Below are 20,922 nucleotides of genomic sequence, written 5' to 3'. Positions count from 1 at the left end.
CGTACACTGTGAAAAGGGAAGGAGGTTGACGATTTCTTCCAGAAATATTTTTCCTCCTATTTTAAAGCCTTAGGTTTTATTTAGAAGAAGAAGAAAAACTCTCACAAAATCCACCCTCCCATCTAAGGGATGCCGGTATTCCCCCCCCCCAAAAAAACCCCATCCTTAGACCTCGATTTTGGGGGAACATAAGGAATCATTCCAGCAGCTTTCTTGACCCTGGGGACAGCCAGAACTCTCCATCTATCTCCCTGGGATCTCTCCATGGTCTCCCATCCCAAGCCCCCACCCTACTGAGCTCGTCCCCATTCAGGCCCTGAGGTCCGTTTTTAGACCCTTCAACGGGCCACCTCAGCGGAGATCGAGGTCCCTCACATGTTTGCCCCTCCCTGAGGAAATCACTATCATTCGTTTGTTTTTAAAGGGGGTTCCGTTCTGCCCCCCAGGCGCCCTCAGCTCTTCTGGGCCCCACTTTCGACCTCGAGGCCTTCCAGGGCCCGCCTCGGGGGATTTTCGAGACGGGACAAAGGGGGTATCCTTGACTCGGGCCTTTTCCAGGCCCGCCTAGGCAGATGGTCGGCGGAGTAGGCCGCTGAGGGTCTCTTCCCCGTCCCGTCTCCCCCACAGCCGGGCCTTGCCCGGGACCCACTCGGCAAACAGGCCTGTCACCGCCACGGCCCGCCCTTACCCGCCGCTGCTCCCAGCCCTGTCGGGACCGCAGGCCTCCCCGCCCCCGCTCGCTCGCTCGCTCCCCGCGGAGGGTCAGCAGCCGCGAAGCCGCCGCCGTCCGCCCGCTTCTTCCTCCTCAGCGAGCCCCATCGCCGTCGACCCCCGCGGCCCCGCCTCTCGCTCCCAAGCGCCCGGACCTGACGTCACCAGGCTGCGACGCACGAGCGAGGCAGAACTTGGCGCCGCCATGCCGTTCCCTCCCGTCACGTGATGCAGGAGGGACGGGGTGGGGAAACAACATCCGGCTGCTGCAAGGAAAGAAAAGCCGGCGAGCAGCATGGACGCATGCGCGCTTCCAAGGGCCGGGGTGGGGGGGGGGGAAGGAGGGAGACAATGGAGCGGATCCAAGCAGAATGCTCCCGCTGTTGCATGACGTCCTCGACTTACGACCGCAACAAATTTCCCCCCCACACACACACACCCACCCAAATCTGTTGTTAAGTTTTGTGAGTTTTGCCCCATTTTGCCATCTTTCTTGCCTAGGTTGAGAAGTGAAGCACTGCAGTTGATAAGTTAGTCACCCGGTCATTAAGTGAATCTGGCTTCCGCAAAAAGGGGATTGCGTGTCATGCAAGGCACCCCCACGGACATAAGTACAAACCACTTGCTAAGCATCTGAATTTTGCTCCCATGTTTCTGTTTCTTGTTGCTCTCCGCTGGGAAGAGGTTTTGAAGTATTTCTAGCAGGACTACGAGATTGCATAACAGCTTTGTTCTCTTGGCCGTCCATCTGGTAAACAGATTTTAGTTTTGTTGAGGCCATGTACATGTATACATCTGAACTAGACTGATGTTTCTCTGTGTCATATATGTGTGGGTAGGTGGGTATATGCATAATGGTAATTCTTTTTAGAGGTGAATGCAACAAATTTTCATTTTAATGTACGCCAATTAGTGTACGTTCAAAGTGATAATAAAGTTATTCTAAGTCTACACACAGTTGGTCCACAAATTTCCCACACAACACTGTCAAACTATTTAGTAAGGCTGCATTACTATTATTCTTCTCATCCTTCCTATTACCTGTCTCTTCCCACTTATGAGTATAACCGTGTTGCTTGTATCTTTAAATTTATATTTTCTTTCTTTCCTAGTATGATTTGATTGCTTATTAGCAACCTATGACTATCACTAAGTGTTGTATCTTATGATTCTTGATAAATCTATTTTATTTTTTCTTTATGTACACTGAGAGCATATGCACCTTGTGTGTCCAATCACACTTGACCAATAAAGAATTCTATTCCTGTTCTGTTCTGTTCTATTCTGTTCTGTTCTATTCTGTGGTGCTCAGTCAGGGAACGGACTGTGTTGGGAGATGGCGCCATTTCCTTTGCTTGGCATGTTTCAACAGAGCTCCATTAGGGATGTTTTTGTAGGAGCTTGGTTCATTTTTGCAGGTCCGTACAGGTTTGGTCCAGAAATTCTTCCATGCACACCTGGTAGATCTTTGTAGTCATGGAATTAGCTTGTTCTTCTGCATTGGAGGACTGTATCCTGTAAAGGACAATTGGATCCCATCAACCTCTGTCTACATCTGAAACTACACAGCCCAACCCTTTGTAAAGGCTAAACAGGGTGCTACTTACCTGTTGGGCCTATTGTTGTGTCACAATTTTTGTACCTCAGCTTTCTCCCCTGAACTTTCATGAAAAGCCAGCTGGACCTAAAATAGCAACATAAGCAGGTAAAAAAGAGAGCAGGATCCTCCTATATGGCTGTCTTGACTTTCTGCAGAGAAAATTATCAGAACTTCAGGTGAGCAGGTGCAAAGGTGATCAACATCTATGTTGATTTAGTGATGGATAAATCTTTGGTATGTTTAATACATAGAAATAGTCCTCAATTTATGACCGTTTGTTTGGTGACTTTTCAGAATTATACAGTGTTGGAAAAAGTGAGTTAGAACCAATCCTGGCACTTACACACATTGTAACCTCCCTTGGGGTCATATGATCCAAATTCAGGTGATTGTCAACTGGAATATACTTACAACAAATGCAAGGTCCCAGGGTTTTGTGATCACCGTTTGCAACTTTCCCAGATGGCTTCAGGCGAATTATGCAGAAAACAAATTTCCTTAAAAAAACATGATGATCCACTTAGTGACAGCAGGAAAAAAAAGCTCGTAAAATCAAATGCAACACACTTAATGACTGCATTTCTCAGCAATGGAAGTTGTAGCCCAATTGTGGTCTTATATCAGGGACTACCCATATAGAGAGAATTAAAACCCTTATTAAGCCATAGAGGGCACATCTACCTGGTGTGCAAAGGAGGCAGATGTATGTCTTAGCATTGCACAAACATTTACTCCTTACAGAGTTCCACAAGGTGCAACACAAACATGAAAGAATAACGCATTCACTGTGGTGTCATAATGCAGTTGTGCTTATTTGTCATCGTGCTGGCCAGGTGTGAATGCAACTGAGTTTAGGGTTTCTGTCATGAGGGTGAAAAACAGGAGATTTCTGTTTCGAATAAGGATTGAATGAAAAGTAATACTTCCTCCTCCATTCCATTCTAGTTTAAATTCGGCCGTTGAAAACAGAAAAAAATAATCCTTGAGGTACCACCGTTTTGTAACCTGTATTTCATTCTCTACCTGATCACTATCTTTTGCTACGCATTTCTATGGACAATGGATGTGCTAGTTAAAGCTATTGCCACACTTTCACCACACTTTTCCACCAGATCCAGATAGAAGTGTTTTTCAACTTTGACCACTCTAAGTTGGGTGGACTTCAACTCCCAGGGACACTGTAACCGTCAGAAATAGGAGTTAATAGCCAAGCATCTGAATATTTATCACGTGACCAAGGGGATGCTGCAAAGGTCAGAAGTGTGAAAGGTGGTCATAATTCATATTTTCAATTGTTGTCGTAACTTTGGCCACTAAATGAACAATTATAAGTTGAGGACTACTAGTATTTATTAAACTTGTAGTCAACCTGATGATTTGTCCATTTGGTTTTGGCATACTGCCTTATGTAAGTCCAGCGATTCTGGTTTAAAAGCTATGGTTTTTAATAGAATAACAGGGTTGGGGGGGGTGTCGTAGAGGTCTTCTAATCCAGCCCCCTGCTCAGCAGTACCTGTGTGATCCCGACCAATCAAAATCCAAATTAACTGTGGAGTTTATTTGCAAAAGAATGAGTGTGTGATGACCCGTAGTCTCTCAAAATAACCCAAAACATATATTAAAGTCCGGAAAAAGGCCTTCAACTTAACTTCACTGTTTTATTAGGCACAGTTTAAAGTCACAAAAGTAAATAATGAGGCAAACAGAAAACCAAAACAAACCGCATTGATGAGAGTTCCGAAGCAAGCCAAGATAACTAATCATAAACTCCAGGAAAATAACCGAGAAAAGTCCATGGGAAGAACGCCAGCAAAGATAAACCTCTTTCAAGGTGGACACTAAATTGACTCCTGCAAATTCTAACTGCGCAGTTGCAAATGTATATACATAGCTCCCACCTGCAAGCCACGAGGAGGATCATGGTAATCTCCACTTGAGTAGACCTCGCTTTTCCTTGATCCTCTCCTCCCTGAGTGACCTAGGATGGATAGGGGATGGGCCTGGATCCTCCTCTGACTGCTCAGCCGGCCTCTGCCCTTCCCCAGCCTCCTCCACCACCTCTGGAGCCACACTCCCACTCCCTGTTGGCTGTTCCTCCTCTTCCTCAGAGTCAGTCTCCACCAGGGGCATGGCAGAGTGTCCTGCTCTCTTTTTAACTTGGCTCAGCTTTGTCCCTATTTTGGGATAGGTGTTATCCCAAAATAATCTTGAGGAAGCAAACCTGATTTTAGCAAGGAATAGATCCAACACAAGGACTTTTCTCTAAAGGCTTTATAATGCAGGGATGGTCAGATTTTAAGACCAAACAGTAAATCGTTCGTTACCTGCTCCTGCCCCTGATTCAAAGAAAATGAAATCAAGGAGGAAACCAGCCCCAAGCATCACTGCTTTCATTTTAACATCAAGATCTAGAGGGAACGAAATTCCGAGGAAATCCACATCGGTGAAGAACTCCTGGAGAACACCTCCCCACTGCTTAGCTATCTTTCCAACACTGGTCTGTTCATCTAGTGCCATCACCTCAAATACCACATCGCTACAGCAGGCGGACGTTATGCAAGGTCCAATGATTTTCAGGACATCTCTGTGGGCTTCGTTTTGGATTACAAATTTGGGCAGATAGGGGTGCCACAGCTGCTTGATGTAGCCAATGGGTAATCCTGGCGGGGCCTGGATTTCCAATTCTTGCAGGCAACATGGGCAACAGCAACCAGCACAGCGGAAAGGCCGCACAAGATGGATGACCTGCTGTCCCACGTGGTTGGAGATCACCATGGTAAACGGCCGCAAGGACCCGAGGCAATTCCTCACACAGAAGTTGTTCTCTTCCGTGGCGAAATACACCATTTCCCCCAGCCTGTTTCTCACTTCGTACTTGTTGGCGGTTTCAAAAGACGTGATCAGCTCCAGAATTTCGTATTTCTGGTGGATTAATAACCAATCAATTTGGGATAAATACTCCAGCCCAGGAGGACAGATGGCAAACGAAGGTGGTAACGGCATCCACATGGCATTGGGGTTGTAGCCATATGCCGTTATTGCTGTAGGCGCTTGATTCATTTTTGCAGTTCCATACAGTTTTGGTCCAGAAATTATTCCATGCTCACCTGGTAGATCTTTGTAGTAACTTCCTTGGCTTGTTCATCTGCATTGGAGAAACGACTGTATCCTGTAAATGACAATGGGGTCCCATCAGCCTCTGTCTACATCTGAAACCACACAGCCCAACCCTTTGTAAAGTGCTACTTACCTGTTGAGCCTATTGTTGTGTCACAATTTTTGTACCTCAGCTTTCCTCCCCTGAACTTTCCTGAAAAGCCAGCTGGACCTAAAAAAGCAACCCAGACAGATAAAAGGAAAGTAGAATCCTCCCATATGGCTGTCTTGACTTCCAGTAGAGAAAATTACCAATGCTTCACGCGAGCAGATGCGAGGGCGAGCAACAGCAGGCAACCCTCCTGGATCAGGTCAGATATTGTGAGAGCTGTTTCAGCTGCTTTGAAGTCTCTATTGTGAGAGCTGTTTCAGCTGCTTTGAAGTCCTATTTGGGTACAAAGTGTGCCTCACTTTGTGGTGATGGTCTATCGGTGGACCTCAGAAATCTTTTTGGTATCAAGTCCTACTTAATAGTCTGTCTAGAACATCCAAAAGGAACATAGCCAAAAATTGCTCTCCTTCTACGTGAGATTCTTTTAAAGAGTTGTTCCTTTGTACATAATAGTTGATCTAAATAATCTGTGTGGACGCAGAGGTGGTATTCAACCGGTTCTGACCAGTTGTGGAGAACCAGTAGCAGCAATTTTGAGTAGTTTGGAGAAGCGGCAAATACCACCTTTGACTGGACCCGCCCCCATCTATTCTCTGCCTCCCGAGTCCCAGCTGATTGGCTGGGTCTTCTTTGGTTGCCCTACACAGGAGAACAGAGCTGGAAAGCAGGTTAGTGAGGCGGGGAGGGAATGGGGATTTTGCAGTATCCTTCCCCTGCCCACCAAGCCACACCCACAGAACTGGTAGTAAAAAATTTTTTGAATCCCACCATTGGTGTGGAGAGATTGACTGGCCCACTCCCCCAAGCAGCTTTCATGTCTAGAACTCACTGTCTCCTGACTCAAAATCACCAGATCAGCTTTCGTGTCTAAAGCAGGACTAGAACTCACATCCCACCTTGTGACTGGCCCAGAGTCACCCAGCCAGCTTTCCTGCTTAAAGCAGGCCTAGAATTCATCATCTCCTGGTTTCCAGGCCAGCACCTTAACCTCTATACAAACCGGTTGTCCTACTGATATCTTTCTGGCTTGTTGGTGGAGTTATCAGTCAAGAAACTCAGTATATATTCTTACTTCAGTCATTTTGCAGGGCAGGGCAGTTGAAGAGGAAAAGTCATTGTTTGTCTGCCATCACTGTGACTATTTAATTTTCCTAATGAAGAGTGTGGTGAAAGTGTGACAATGACTTTAAGTAGCATATCCACTGTCAACAGAAATGCGTAGCGAAAGATAGTGATCAGGTAGAGAATGAAATAACAGGTTACAAAGCGATGCTCCCTCAAGGATTGTTTTTCTTTTCAACGGCTAAAACACCCGAATTTAAACTAGAATGGAATTGGAAGGGAGGAGGAAGTACTTTTTATTCAATCCTTATTCAAAACAGAAATATCCCGTTTTACACAGTCATGACAGAAATCCTAAAAACAGTTGCATTCACACCTGGCCATCACGATGACAAAGAAGCACAACTGCATTATGACACCACAGTGAATACGTTGTCCTTTCATATTTGCGTTGCACCGTAAGGAGTAAATTTTTGTGCAATGCTACTACAGTATGACATATATCTTCTTTTCTTTCGGTTTGAAAGTCTGCCCAAAATACAGACTGTGTCCTGAAATAGTTCTTCTACTACAAGGGCAGGAAAGGTTTATGGGACCAAATATTATCAAAAATAAGCTTTAATATTTGTTATCCCAAGACGATCTTTAGTAAGCAAACCTGAGCCCCCATTTTAGCCAAGGAAGAATAGATAAACACAAATTCTTTCTCTAAAGGTTTTATAATGCAGGGACGGTTAGCTTTTAACACCAAACACTACATCTTCCTCCACCTAATCCCCCTTCTTCAAAGAAAATGAAATCAAGGAGGAAGCCAGCCCCAAGCATCACTGCTTTCATTTTAACATCAAGATCCAGAGGGAACAAAATTCCGAGGAAATCAACATCGGTGAAGAACTCCTGGAGAACACCTCCCCATTGCTTAGAAATCTTTCCAACACTGGTCTTTTCGTCTAGCGCTGTCACATCAAATTCCACATTGCCACAGCAGGCGGATGTTATGCAAGGTCCAAAGATTTTTAGGACATCTTTGTGGGCTTCGTTTTGGATTACAAATTTGGGCAGGCAGGGGTCCCAGAGCTGCTGGATGTAGCCAATGGGTAAGCCTGGCGGGGCCTGGATTTCCAATTCTTGTAGGCAGCAGGGGCAACAGCAGCCGTCACAACGGAAAGGCCGCACAAGATGGATGACCTGCTGTCCCACTTGGTTGGAGATCACCATGGTAAACGGCCGCAGGGACCCGAGGCAATTCCTCACACAGAAGTTGTTCTCTTCCGTGGCGAAATACACCATTTCCCCCAGCCTGTTTCTCACTTCGTACTTGTTGGCGGTTTCGAAAGACGTGATCAGCTCCAGAATTTCATATTTCTGGTGGATTAATAACCAATCGATTTGGGTTAAATACTCCAGCCCAGGAGGACAGATGTCAAACGAAGGTGGTAACGGCATCCATGTATCGTTCTGGTTGGTTGTTCTAGGAGCTTGGTTCATTTTTGCAAGTCTGTACAGTTTTGGTCCAGAAATTCTTCCATGCTCACCTGGTAGATCTTTCTAGTTACTGGCTTAGCTTGTTCTTCTGCATTGGAAAAGAGACTGTATCCTGTAAAGGACCATTTGGACCCATCAGCCTCTGTCTGTATCTGAAACTACACAGCCCAGCCCTTTGCAAAGGCTAAACAGGTGCAACTTACCTGTTGGGCCTATTGTTTTGTCACAATTTTTGTACCTCAGCTTTGTCCCCTGTCAAGAAAACCCAGCTAGACCTAAAATAGCAACATGGGCAGGTCAAATGGGAGCAGGATCCTCCTGTATGGCTGTTTTAACTTCCAGTAGAGAAAATTACCTAGGATCAACAGCAGGCAACCTTCCTGGATCGGCGCTGTCTTAAAGGATCTTATTTAGGGACAGTGTCTCATTTTCTTGGTGGACCTCAGAAATCTTTTTTGGTAGCCCACCAAGTCCTACTCAACAGTCTGTCTTGAACAGTGGTGGCTAACCTTTTCGTCATCACTTGCCGAAAGTGTGCACGTGCCTGCACCCATAATGCAATGTACATGCAACCCCCCCGCCCCCTGCGCATATGCACGTGACTCTCCCGCACACCACGTGACTGCACATGCGCTTGTGACCTTCCTGCGCGTGTCCCACCCCCGATCATGCACGGCAGATACCCAACAATCAGTTGGCTGTTGGGAGGCATGCGCACATGCCCAGTGGACCTGATCTGGGCAACGGCTTGCGTGCCGGCAGAGATGGCTGTGCGTGCCACTTCCAGCATACGTGCCATACATAGGTTCGCCATCACGGGTCTAGAATATGAAAAAGAACAGAGTACAAATTCCTCCCCTTCTCAGTGAGATTTTTAAAAAGAGTTATATAAATCTTCTTTTATAGGTAATAGTTGATCTAATCTGTGTGGATTCTGAGCCAAAACCCAAGCAGGTTTCGTGTCTTGAACTCACTGTCTCCTGGTGATTCACCCAAAGTCACCAAATTGGCTTTCATCCTTAAATTGGGACAAGAACTCACATCCACCTTGTGATTGGCCCAAAGACATCCAGCCAGCTTTTGTGCTTAAAGCAGGACTAGTATTCATCATCTCATGGTTTCTCTGCCAGTACCTGTGGGATGTACATCCCAAAAGGACAGCGTCAGGAACCACTAAAGCAGTACCAAAAAGCTTCCCCCTTAAAAAAATGCAAACAGCCCTTCCCTGTTTAAGAAATACAAAAGCACCAGCTGAAAGGAAAACTCAGAGCAGCCAAAAGCCATTAACAGCCATTACAGAAATAACAAGTGCAGTGTATTTCAAGAGTAGAAAGGCACTGTTTATTTGCCCTCGTGACCATTAAGCTAGATTTAATTTTCCTATAGCAAAAGGCAATTCCTGCTGGAAGCTGCTCTGCTGAAGAATATAGAGCTAATAATCAACCCAAGTTTATAAAAAATGAATAAAGCTATTCCTTGAGTTAGTTTCGTGACCATTCAAAGTCACAACAGTACTGAAAAAAGTGATATGACTATTTTTCACACTTATAACTATTGCCACAGCCATGTGCTCAAAATTCAGCTGTTGGTAACTGACTCATATTTATGACGGTTGCAGTGTCCCAAGGTCTGTGGTCCTTTTTTGCGACCTTCTGACAAACTCATCCAGGAAGTTCTGAGTCACTTCACAACCATGTTACTAGTTTAACAACTGCTGTGATTCACCTAACCCCGTGATGGTGAACCTATGGCACGCGTTCCACAGGTAGCACGCAGGGTCATTTGTGCTGGCACGCAAGCCACAGACAAACTTACCCCACTGCACGTGCATGCGTTTCACAGCTGGTTTTTCAGCTGATTTGAGGCTTTTTTGGCCTCCCAGAGGCTTGAAAAAACCCTCTGCAGGCTTTGCAGGATGAATAATAGGCCCGTTTTGTCACTTCCTGTAATACTAGAAGTGACAAAACGGGCCTATTATTTGGCCTGCAAAGGGATTTTTCAAGCCTCTGGGAGGCCGAAAAAGGCCTCAAGCTGGCAGAAAATCAGCTGTGAGGCGCAGTGCAGGTAAGGGGGCGTGGGGGGAATGTGTGCACATGCGCAGGGGGCAGGGGTGCACATTGCCTTCTGGGTGCCGGCACATGAGTGCGCAAGCACAAGCGTGTACAATATTTTTGGCATAGGAGCCCAAAAAGGTTAGCCACCACTGACCTAATCACTGAAGCAAGAACGGTTGTAAAATGGGACAAAGCTCACTTTACAAATGTCTCACTTAGCAACAGAAATTTTTTGAGCTCAATTGCGGTTGTAACTCAAGGATTTCCTGTATATAGAGATTTTAAGAATGGAGCTGAGCCAAGTCAAAAAGACAGAATACAAAGCAGCAGGATACTCATTCTTTTACAATCAGCCCATTAGTTAATTTGAACTTAGAATAATTTGGGTCACAAAATTGCTTTATTTTTAAAAGTTATAACTTTTTTTAAAAATAATTGTTATTAAAGTTTTACAAAATTAAAAAAAAATGCAAATCATGTTTATAATTTTTGCAATTTGTTATAGCATTGGTTTTCCCCAGCTTCCCTTATTCATATCTACATATATTCATTATTTATATTTATCTTATACTTTATCTGTTAATTCCTGTTGTCTATCCAAACATACAATTTCTCCCAGACCATACAAGTCTTTTTTTCCTTTCTCTTGTAACTCCATCATAAGCATATTCATTTCCGCACAATCCATAATTTTTTTAATCAACATAGTATCCATGGAATTATCCTCCAATTTCCAATTTTAAGCATAGGCTAATCTTGCTGCTGTCAGAACGTTTATTATAAGATATTCAATGTCTTTTTTATATTTGCCTCTAATTCTTCCTAAAGTTATAACTTTCAAACAGCAATCAAATCAATCAAACAAACTTATTGAGGACAAGTTTAATAAATATGGGTAGCCCTTAACTTACATTAATTTAGTGACCATTCAAAGTTACATCATATATGGAAAAAAAATGAATTATGTCATTTTTCACATTTATGACCCTTATATCATGTGATCAACTTTCAGGAGCATGGCAAATGATTCATATTTATGACGATGGGTGTGTGCTGGGGTCACATCATCCCCTTTTGAGACTTTCTGACAAAGTCAATGAGGAAACCACTTAACAACCATGTTACTAACTTAACAAGTGCAGTGATTCGCTTAACGGCGGTGGCAAGAAAGGTCATAAAACGGAGCAAGAACTCACTTAAACACTGTCTCGCTTTAGCCATGGAAAATTTTTGGCTCAATTGTGGTAATAAGTCAAGGACTATCAACAACAACAACAACAACAACAATAGTGTATGAATGTTCCCATCAGTTAAAATCTCTCTGTGTCAAATGCTAAATGGAATTTGTCCCTATCTCAATAGAAAACACTTCCCGCCCAGATAGTTCAACAATTCCGGTATCCGAGCGACCTCTCTTTACGTTATTTTCCACGCAAATCCAAAAAAGAAGGTCGGAGGGGGAGAGAAAAATTCTTCACCTTATCTGCAAAGGATTTGGCTTTTCCAAACGGCTGCCTCCCAAACATGTTTATTTCTATTTATGAAATTTATTGACTGCATTACTCGTTCCACAAGCGTCGGAGAGGGGGGGATAATGGAAGTTGGGAGTCCTTCCCGGCTAGAGGACACCGCGTCGGGACGGCCACTCGGAGAACGCGGAGCTCGCTGCAAGCACCGGAACTGTGGGTAGATTGGCTCCGTTTTCCCATCTCTTGAATTGCTTTCTCCGGCTTGGGTGGGCGGGGCTAGCGAGGTGCGTGCTCCCCGCCCGGTCTGGTTGCCGAGGCGACCGCAAAGCGGCGTCCCCTGCAAGCGGCCTGCAGAAGCGGCCGAGGGAGGCGGCGGGAATGGTGCGGAGTAAGTAGCCGCTCCTCAGCCGCGGTGGCGTGCGGGGGGTGGTGGAAGCTCCGAGTTTGCTACGCGGGCCTTTCGGAGGTCTCCTGCGAGCCGGCCTCATCCAGAAAGGGCGGACGACAACTCCCATCGGCCACGGCCTGATGGGCTTTGTCGTCCCCCCGCGCCCCCGGAGTCAAGAAAGGCGAAGCCGCTTCCACCCCGAAGCCCGGCTGTCTTTCGAACTAGGCTCCCTCCAACCGGGCACCTGCAGGGTGTAGGGGTTGGACTACAACTCCCATCAGTCCCATTCCCTCACTTGTTATTAGTAAATAGAAATGTGTGTGTGTGTGTATATTTGCATATAATTTTAATTCTCAAATTAATTTTATATAAATAATATAATTTAGTGTATATATGTGAATATATATATATATATGTGTGTGTGTGTGTGTGACATAAATATACATGCATTTATAAATATGTATGTATAATATATAGTGTTTATAATATAAATATACATAAAATGTACAAAATAATTCACTTAAATATTAATTAAATATTTCCTTTTAAATGTAATATAAATTAAATCTATAGGTTAAATATCAAATGCTATAAATTTAATAGAAATCAGGTTCTAAAGTAATTAGATAAAAATCAAAATAAAACATACAAAATAATTCACTTAAACATTAACTATTACTTTCTATTAAATGTAAATTAAATGTATAAGTTAAATTTCAAATATCATCAATGTAATAATATAAATCAAGGTAAAGTTTAATTAGATAAATAATACTGTGCATATTTTTTAAGTCTCTCACTCCCTTCAATTCCTTTCTGTTTTCCCTCTTGCCCCATGGCTTCCCCCTGCAACAACCACAACCCTGCGAGGTGGGCTGGATGGGGTGAGAGGAGCTGACCCCTCTCCTGGGGGGTTGGTCAGTATCTCTGTGGGGTGAATCTCCTCTCCAAGGTTCTTGCCTGTAAATTCTTTTTTCTTTCTGATATCACCATCAGGAAGGATTCATTCCACATACTGATTATTGGATACTAGTATATGTTTCACATTTGAAATACAGGTTTTCTAAAATGTGTCTTACTGATTTTGGGGAGGGATAATCTTTCAAAGAAAGATGGACAATAGAGCAATTGGGTTGAAACTTCACATTTTGAATCACTTAAAATTCCCATATGGCTATATTGGGATGGAATAATGCTATTTATTTTAGGTGGGGGAGACTTTCGCTCTAAACGAGGGGTTCCTAACCCCTGGACTGCTATCATGGCCTGGGAAGCACAGTTGGAGATGAGTGATCGACAACTGAGCAAAACCGAACGATTCCCCCCCACCAAAAAACCATTCCCCCCCCCCAAAGCCATCTCCTGCCCCAAAGAAAAATTGTCTTTCATGAAATGGTCCCTGATGCCAAAAAGCTTGGAGACTGTTGCTCTAAACGCCTTCTGCCATTTTCTTTTATTGATGAATATAAGGTTGAGCTTTTCTCTGAATAAAAAACATTCATTGCAAAATAATGAAGTATTGAAGATCTATTAATGCCTCTTTAAACGTGAGTGAGATTATTCCTCTGGGTCATTTATTCTTCATTTGCCAAGGAAAATCTTTGATAAGATTCGTTTCTCAACTGCATGCATTTGATGGAACACAATAGACAATGCCAATCAAAACACACAATTAATTTGTTTGAGCCATTTGTTATATTTGCCATTCTTATAGTTCTGATTTGTTACAATTCTGTTTGCTTTTAAGAAGTTTCTGTATATAAATAAATGAAGAATGAATGAATTTAGTTTATTTCCAAGGAACGCTCTTGCATCCTTTCTGTTCTATGGAAGAAACTATTTTTCTGTTCTGTGATATGTCTTTCAGTCACAGAAGAATTGGTGAGACAACGGGCGGAACATAACAATTGTGAACTGTTCTCTTTGGAAGAAGTTTCCCTGCATCAACAGAACATAGAGAAAATTGAACATCTGGACAAATGGTGCCGAAATTTAAAAATTCTCTATCTCCAAAATAACTTGATCTCCAAAATTGGTTGGTATATTGGTGAAGTGAATTGATGTACGTAGTGATCTTTCTTAGCAAGAAAAGGATTGTTGTTAGTTGCAAAGTCGTGTCCAACCCATCGTATCCCCATCGACAATGTTCCTCCAGACCTTCCTGTCCTCTACCATCCCCCAGAGTCCATTTAAGCTCACGCCAACTGCTTCAGTGACCCATCCAGCCTCCTCATTCTCTGTTGTCCCCTTCTTCTTCTTTTGCTCTCAATCGTTCCCAGGCTCTTCTCCAGGGAGTCCTTCCTTCTCATGAGGTGGCCAAAGTATTTGAGTTTCATCTTCAGGATCTGGTCTTCTAAAGAGCAGCCAGGGTTGATCTCCAGGACTGACCGGTTTGATCGCCTTGCAGTCCAAGGGACTCACAGGAGTCTTCTCCAGCACCATAGTTCAAAGGCCTCCATTTTTCGGCGCTCAGCCTTCTTTGTGGTCCAGCTGTCACAGCCATACATTGCAACTGGGAAAACCATAGCCTTGACTATACGCACTTTTGTTGGCAGGGTGATATATCTGCTTTTTAGTGTTCTGCCTAGATTTGCCATAGCTTTCCTCCCCAGGAGCAAGCGTCTTTTAATTTCTTGGCTGCAGTCCCCATCTGCAGTGTTCTTGGAGCCCAGGAAAATAAAATCTGCCACTTCCTCTATTTCTTCCCCATCTATTTGCCAGGAATTGAGAGGGCCGATGCCATGATCTTAGTTTTCTTAATGGTGAGTTTCAAGCCAACTTTAGTACTCCTTCTTTACCCGCATCAAGAGGCTTTTTAGTTCCTCTTCACTTTTCATTCAGAAAAGGATATATGATAACTTAAGGAAGAAAACTCATTTAAAATGGGGAAAGTAGACCTAACTTTTACTGGAAATGTCTCCTTAATACAGACATAGAACATGGAATCATAGGGTGGGAAGGGACCTTAGAATCAATACTGATATAATCGGTGTGTTTTATTCAAATTAATCCAATCAGCAATCCTTTGGATTTTTTTAAAAGTAAAAACTGGGCAGTTTAAGTTAATCCTCCAAATCCTTGCAGTGGAGAAGGATGTCATTTGAATAAGAAGATCCTTAATTCATGCCAGGCTTTTCTTTTTCTGACATAAACATTCTGTGTATTAAATTCACAATTAATTCATCATTTTGCTCAAGTAATCTTTTTGGTATTTTAAGATGTCTTTTTTTCCTGTTTCAATTTATGTTTGGATGCTCTTTTTTAAGAATTAACTGCTGAACTATTGGGAATGCTAAGTGTATCCTAGCAAAACTGACACATGTAATAATTATGTTTCAGAAAATGTGAGCCGACTGAAGAAGCTTGTATATTTAAATCTGGCTTTAAACAACATTGAAAAATTTGAAAATTTGGAAGGTAAGATACGTGTCTTTCAAAGAATGTTTCTGTGGGGAATGCTTGTTAATGTATCTGCATCTATTTCTGCAAAAAGGCAGGCACATTTCAACTGTAGAGTCTTTATTTTTCAGTCTGTCACATCCTCATACAGTGATACTTTCATACTCAGCTGCCTTGAAACACATTGAATTTGGGACTCAGTGCACAAAATTTTTGACCCGGTGCTTGTTTGCTTGATACTCGACACTAGAATCTAGAAGTTGTTGATGTCAGCTGCCTTTGACTCCCTACATTGGGGTGTCAAACTCAAGGCCCATAGGCCGAATCCAGCCCATGGGGTGCCTCTGCTAGTGAAAACAGAGCTTAGGAGGGCCGTGCACGATGGCCCTTTTTGCTGGCAGAGGGCTGCAGGAGACTGTCAAGCCAAAAATGGAGCCCAGTGGGGCACGCAGCCCCCCCCCCCAAGTCCATTTTCACAAACCGCTAGAGCAAAACAAACTACTAGCAAAAGTGGATCCCCCCAGCCCCGCCCAGGCCGCCACAAGTGCCCCTGTCACAAGTGATGTCGAGCTGGCTACGCCCACCATGGCCACGCCCATGCCGGACACACCAACCTGCTCCCCCCCCCCCCGGTGCTCAAACACAACCCTGATGTGGCCCTCAATGAAATCATGTTTGACACCCCTGCCCTACAGCATATGATATTTATGGGAAAAGTTTGTTTACTCTTCATCCTTTTTGGTACTCATCGTACCTCCCGGAACTAATTAATGATGAATAATACTGAGGTACCCCTGTATACAGTTTTAGATGACCTGGAGAGCGAACCAAAAGTTTTAAGAGGGCACTTGCAGTCCTAGAGCAGTAATAATAATATCCGAAGTCCTTGGGAAGAACTCGATAGCTGGATAAAAATGCTAAATCCACTTTAAATATCTGGCTGACTATGCAATCAATGGTAATATATTTAATTTATATGTTGCTTGACTCCCAGTGATTCTGTGCACTTCTAGTTAACCATCATACTCTGTGTGCATCCTGGATGATTATGGTTTAAAATCAGGAACAAATATTTTTTATTTCATGGGCATAAAAAAAAAACCAGGATGGTAAGAAGCTGCTGTTTCTGGTCGCATATTATTAATTTATGAATTGCATTGACTATCCAAATCCCAAGGGATTCTAGGCAGGTCACGAAGTATAAAAGTAAGATGATAAAGTGATATGTAAAATTATATGATAAAATATAATACACTGCAGGGCAAAACTAATACAAATATGATTGATGGTTACTGTCGTGAAATCTGAAAGTTATAAATCACTTTCCTATTTTGCACTTATAAATGTTTAAACATTTACATATCCGACTTTATGAGAAAATGTTTTATGACTTGAGAGACAAATCTTAATCATTTTAAAATAATGTTGCTTATCCTTTTAGCATATGATATTTACTTTCATAAAAAGGATGGAAGAGGAAGGGGGTCAGTATGATGATTTTGAGATAGGAGTGTTTGTTAATTTAATGCAGAGTTGATCATTCTGTTTTCAAGTCCTTTTTCATTTTCAAACAGGTTGTGAAGATCTGCAGAAGCTGGACCTGACAGCAAATTTCATTGGAGAATTGTCTAGTCTGAAAATATTGAAAAATAATATACACCTCGAAGAGCTGTTCCTCATAGGAAATCCATGCACTGATTTTGAAGGCTATAGGCAGTTTGTGGTTGCTACCCTACAACAACTTAGAGTATGTCTATTTGATTAAAATACATTTTAATTTAAATAACAATAGCCGCCTTTGGGCCAAAGGGAGAAATCTCTAATTTAACACACATGTCTATGGAGATTCTCAGTCATCCAGATCATGGTTGTCCCAAAGGTGCTTTTTCAAGAGGCAACTGGACTTTCTAATTTTTCTTGGAAGACATTTCACTTCTCATCCAAGAAGCTTCTTCAGCTCTGACTGGTGGATGGTGGAGAATGGAAGGATTTGTACTCCTTGCAGACAGCTGGTCATTTGCATCCTTTTAGAGAGTCATCTGGAGGTTTATCGGTGTCATTGGGGTCGCCTGAGTGGTGCAAATGGGCATGGAGCCTTCTTGGAACTGTTGAAAGGACTGAATTGTAGATGGGAGATAGGTGATGTCTAAACCACCACCACCCCGCCCGTTGAAGGCTGTTCAATTTTGACATAGAATGGCCTCTTCAACGCCTCTTCCAATCTACTTACGATGGTTTCGAGTTTCTTTTTTTCTCTTTTGTTTAATGGAAACCAGTGGTCTCTCTGTCCAAAACGTGGACTTTTGCTGCCTTCAAATGAGAGGCCTGTGTCTTTTAAATGCAGGTGAATCTAGTCCTGGTGGGTTTGTTCTCCTATGTTGTATCATGAGCTAAAGAAGCTTCTTGGATGAGAAGCGAAACATCTTCAAAGAAAAAACAGAAAGTCCAGTCGCCTCTTGAAAGAGCACCTTTGGGTTAACACACTTATGTAAAAATATAGATATTTAGAAAAAGTAGTAAAATCAGGAAGGTGTCAGGCTACAGAACTTTTCCCATTCACTCAACTAGAATGAACTTCTGAAAACGTATCCAAACGTATCACAAAGGAATTCTTTATTGAGATGAGACAATTCCTGTAGGGAGAAGGTAACGTCAATTAAGAAAAACGTACTGGGCTATGGTCTTTTGTTAGGGAATTCATTTTACTTTTACTTAAAGGGATTTATGGCTGTTGTGACCTGGGGCATGGCACAAAAGCAACAAAGTCACAAAAATAGGTAAAGTCCATTTAATACCTCCAACCTGGCCCCCAGTGTCCAGTTATCCTCAGCTGGAGATCAAACTCTTCCAAAAACAGTCTACAAAGGGAAGAAATACAGTCCGAACCCAAAGTACAGCTAAATTAGAAATAAAAAAAAAACAACACAAACCATGCCGAAGTAGTTAACATGACAGGCCAGGATAATAAATTGCAGACTTCCAAAAGATAACGAAACACACACACAGTTGGGAGAACGCCAAAACCCAGATAAGCCTTGACAAAGATAATGCACGCTTTGCTTCCAGCAAGGTGCTGTGTGCAAACGTCCTTCTTATGTCCTGTTCTCCCAGCTGCAACTAATGAAAGGGATCAGGGCCTTTTTCTCTCCCATAAACCACGTTGCTGTCTCCTCCGTTCCTCCATGTGTGCCCTAGGATGAAGAGGAGGTGGCCCTGGGTCTTCCTCTGAATGCCCAGCTGGACTGTGCCCTTCCCCCGCTTCCTCCACAGCCACTGGAGCCACACTCCCATTCCCTGTCAGCTACTCAATCTCCCCCTCAGAGTCAGACTCCAACAAAGCCTTGACAGCTGTAGTGATACATACAGGATTACACTGTCTGGGGAATTCTGGGAGTTGAAGTCCACAAGTCTTAAAAGTTGCCAAGGCAGAACAAGGCAAGATACCTTGTCATGCCTACCAAACCATTGCTCTCCTCCTGTAGATCTTATCAACCAGAAACGTTCCTAATGATGCAGAAGCTCATGCAGGTTGGACAAGTTTGGAATTAAAAGATTAAGTGTCAGTAGAGTTATACAGGTAGTCCTTGACTTAACAACCGCAGTTGAGCCTCACATTTGCATTGCTAAGCGTGACAGTTGTTAAGTGAGTTTCATCCCATTTTACGACCTTTCTTGCCACAGTTATTAAGTGAATCGGTGCAGTTGTGAAGTTAGTCACCCGGTCGTTAAGTGAATCTGGCTTCTCCATTGACTTTGCTTGTAGTAAAGTTGCAAAAGGTATCACATGACCACCGGGACAATTGCAACCAAGGGGTGGGATTCTACCAGTTCGCACCTATTCTCTAGAACCGGTTGTTAACATTCTAAGCAGTTTGGAGAACCGGTTGTTAGAAGAAATTACTGGCCTAATCCTGTAAGGAAGGCAGGAAGGAAACATTCTGGTGTTGCTTACAGAAACTGCCTCTCCGTTAACCCTTATTACATTCTTGGCAGGACTAGACTTCCTGTCTCAGGAACTTCTCTGGAGTTTTTTTCCCTTCCTTTGCTGGTACTTTGCTTGTATGGAGTGACCATTCAAAGTTACAATGGCACTGAAAAAAGTGACTTATGACCCTTTTTCACACTCACAACTGTTGCAGCATCCCCACAGTCATGAGAGGCCAGGCGAGGAGATGCGTGCCTCGATGTGAGTGATATTGAGTTGGCCACACCCTGCCAATAACAGGACCACCAAGCCATGTCCATCCAGTCACAGGACCACCAAGCCACACCCACCACCTAAGCCATGCCCACAGAACTGGTTGTTAAAAATTTTGAATCCCACCCCGATTGCAACCGTCATAAATACATTCCGGTTGCCAAGCGTCCCAATGTTATTCGTGTGACCACGAGGGTGCTGCAACAGGTCGTAAATGTGAAAAATGGTCGCATGTCACTTTTTTTGGTTCAATTGGAACTTTAGTGAGTGGTCACTAAACAAAAGGTTGTAAGTCAATGGCTATTTGTATTCAGTTATGTCATGCAAGTAGGTAGGAACAATATTTTCACACTTTTAGGAATCTTGTCTTGTCTAGAAATGGGAACTCAAGATTTGCCTCAAGATTTGATGATTCACTATTAAATTTTGGTGGACCCTCCCTAAAGAATTCCACTAAAAAGAAGTTTTCAGAGTCCACTGAGAATAACATGTCTCAGGTTTTATTTTTCTTACAACTGTTTAAAAACATGAAATAAGGAAAAAATCATGGAAGGTACATTTGCCCGTCAGTTGCCAGCTTTATTTTATTCCTAAAATTGTGTGAAAATATTGTTCACCCTCATTTGCAAGCCCTCCACGACCATCGTCCTCCCCACCATGGCCCTTTTATCCCATAATATTTCTTTTTAGAAGTTGTCCGTCCTTGCAATACATGTGATTTTATGATAATTGGAGCCAGAGGAATTTGGAATTTAATCAACTGAGTCATTTAAATTTAATAAAAAGAATAATTTAATGAAAACACAGAGGGATAGATTTCTTGCTTGGTGTGTGGAAATGTCATTTTCTCCTCTCCTCCCGCTTCTATTTAAAGTTTTTGGATTGCAAAGAGGTAACCCGGTCAGAAAGGATTCAGGCTTTACAGCACTACCCTGAGCTGGAAAGAAAAATCTACCAGCAGGAGCAAACCTATCGCCTGAAAAGAGAAGAAGAAAAAAAAGAGGCAGAAAGACGGATGCTAGAAAAGCAGAAGGAAAGGAAGGAGAAGAAGAGAGGACAGCATGTGGGGTTTGAGCAACGATCACAGACAGATATTAAGACACCCATGTAGGTGCCTCTATAGTTTGTTTGGGGCAGGGAAAGCTGAATATATATGTATTTATTCAATTTTCAGTTATTTGATTTGTATAGCCAGTCATCTCACCAAGTGACTATACGGTGAACAAAATGACAAATAAATAGAAAAATGTAAATACTTGGCAGCGGAAAATAAATTGTCCCACCACAA

At 43.0% G+C, this 20,922-nt stretch overlaps 3 protein-coding genes and 1 pseudogene across 10 annotated transcripts in view; 1 reads left to right on the top strand and 3 right to left on the bottom strand.

Moving 5' to 3' along the window:
- Positions 1-854, bottom strand: part of PHF20L1 (PHD finger protein 20 like 1) — a 55,754-nt gene extending 54,900 nt beyond the window's left edge. For all 7 annotated transcript variants that reach the window (XR_015749053.1, XM_026678534.2, XM_087962193.1 and 4 more), the window contains exon 1: positions 689-854. The gene's annotated coding sequence lies outside the window, so the exon portion shown is untranslated. The remainder of the gene's footprint in view (positions 1-688) is intronic.
- Positions 855-4,606: 3,752 nt separating this feature from the next.
- On the bottom strand, positions 4,607-5,320 carry LOC113419259 (phospholipid scramblase 1-like). The gene has a single exon (XM_087960086.1). It carries the CDS (start codon positions 5,318-5,320, stop codon positions 4,607-4,609), a length of 714 nt encoding a protein of 237 aa, XP_087816212.1.
- Positions 5,321-5,403: 83 nt separating this feature from the next.
- LOC113419260 (phospholipid scramblase 1 pseudogene) lies at positions 5,404-8,087 on the bottom strand (annotated as a pseudogene).
- A 3,856-nt stretch (positions 8,088-11,943) lies between these two features.
- DNAAF11 (dynein axonemal assembly factor 11) overlaps positions 11,944-20,922 on the top strand; it is a 36,444-nt gene continuing 27,465 nt past the window's right edge. The window contains exons 1-5 of one of the 2 annotated variants that reach the window (XM_026678542.2): positions 11,944-12,037; positions 13,905-14,072; positions 15,377-15,454; positions 17,011-17,183; positions 20,509-20,741. In XM_026678542.2, coding sequence (XP_026534327.2) covers positions 12,028-12,037; positions 13,905-14,072; positions 15,377-15,454; positions 17,011-17,183; positions 20,509-20,741 — 662 coding nt within the window. In that variant the 5' untranslated portion in view covers positions 11,944-12,027. The remainder of the gene's footprint in view (positions 12,038-13,904; positions 14,073-15,376; positions 15,455-17,010; positions 17,184-20,508; positions 20,742-20,922) is intronic. The other variant, XM_087962192.1, reaches the window with a different exon arrangement.

The sequence above is a fragment of the Notechis scutatus genome, chromosome 3 (assembly GCF_049901735.1).
Source record: "Notechis scutatus isolate UNSWTSFEM ecotype Mainland chromosome 3, rNotScu1.2, whole genome shotgun sequence".
Lineage (NCBI taxonomy): Eukaryota > Metazoa > Chordata > Lepidosauria > Squamata > Elapidae > Notechis > Notechis scutatus.
Note: the sequence above shows the minus strand (reverse complement) of the source record. Positions and strands in the feature narration are given on the sequence as shown.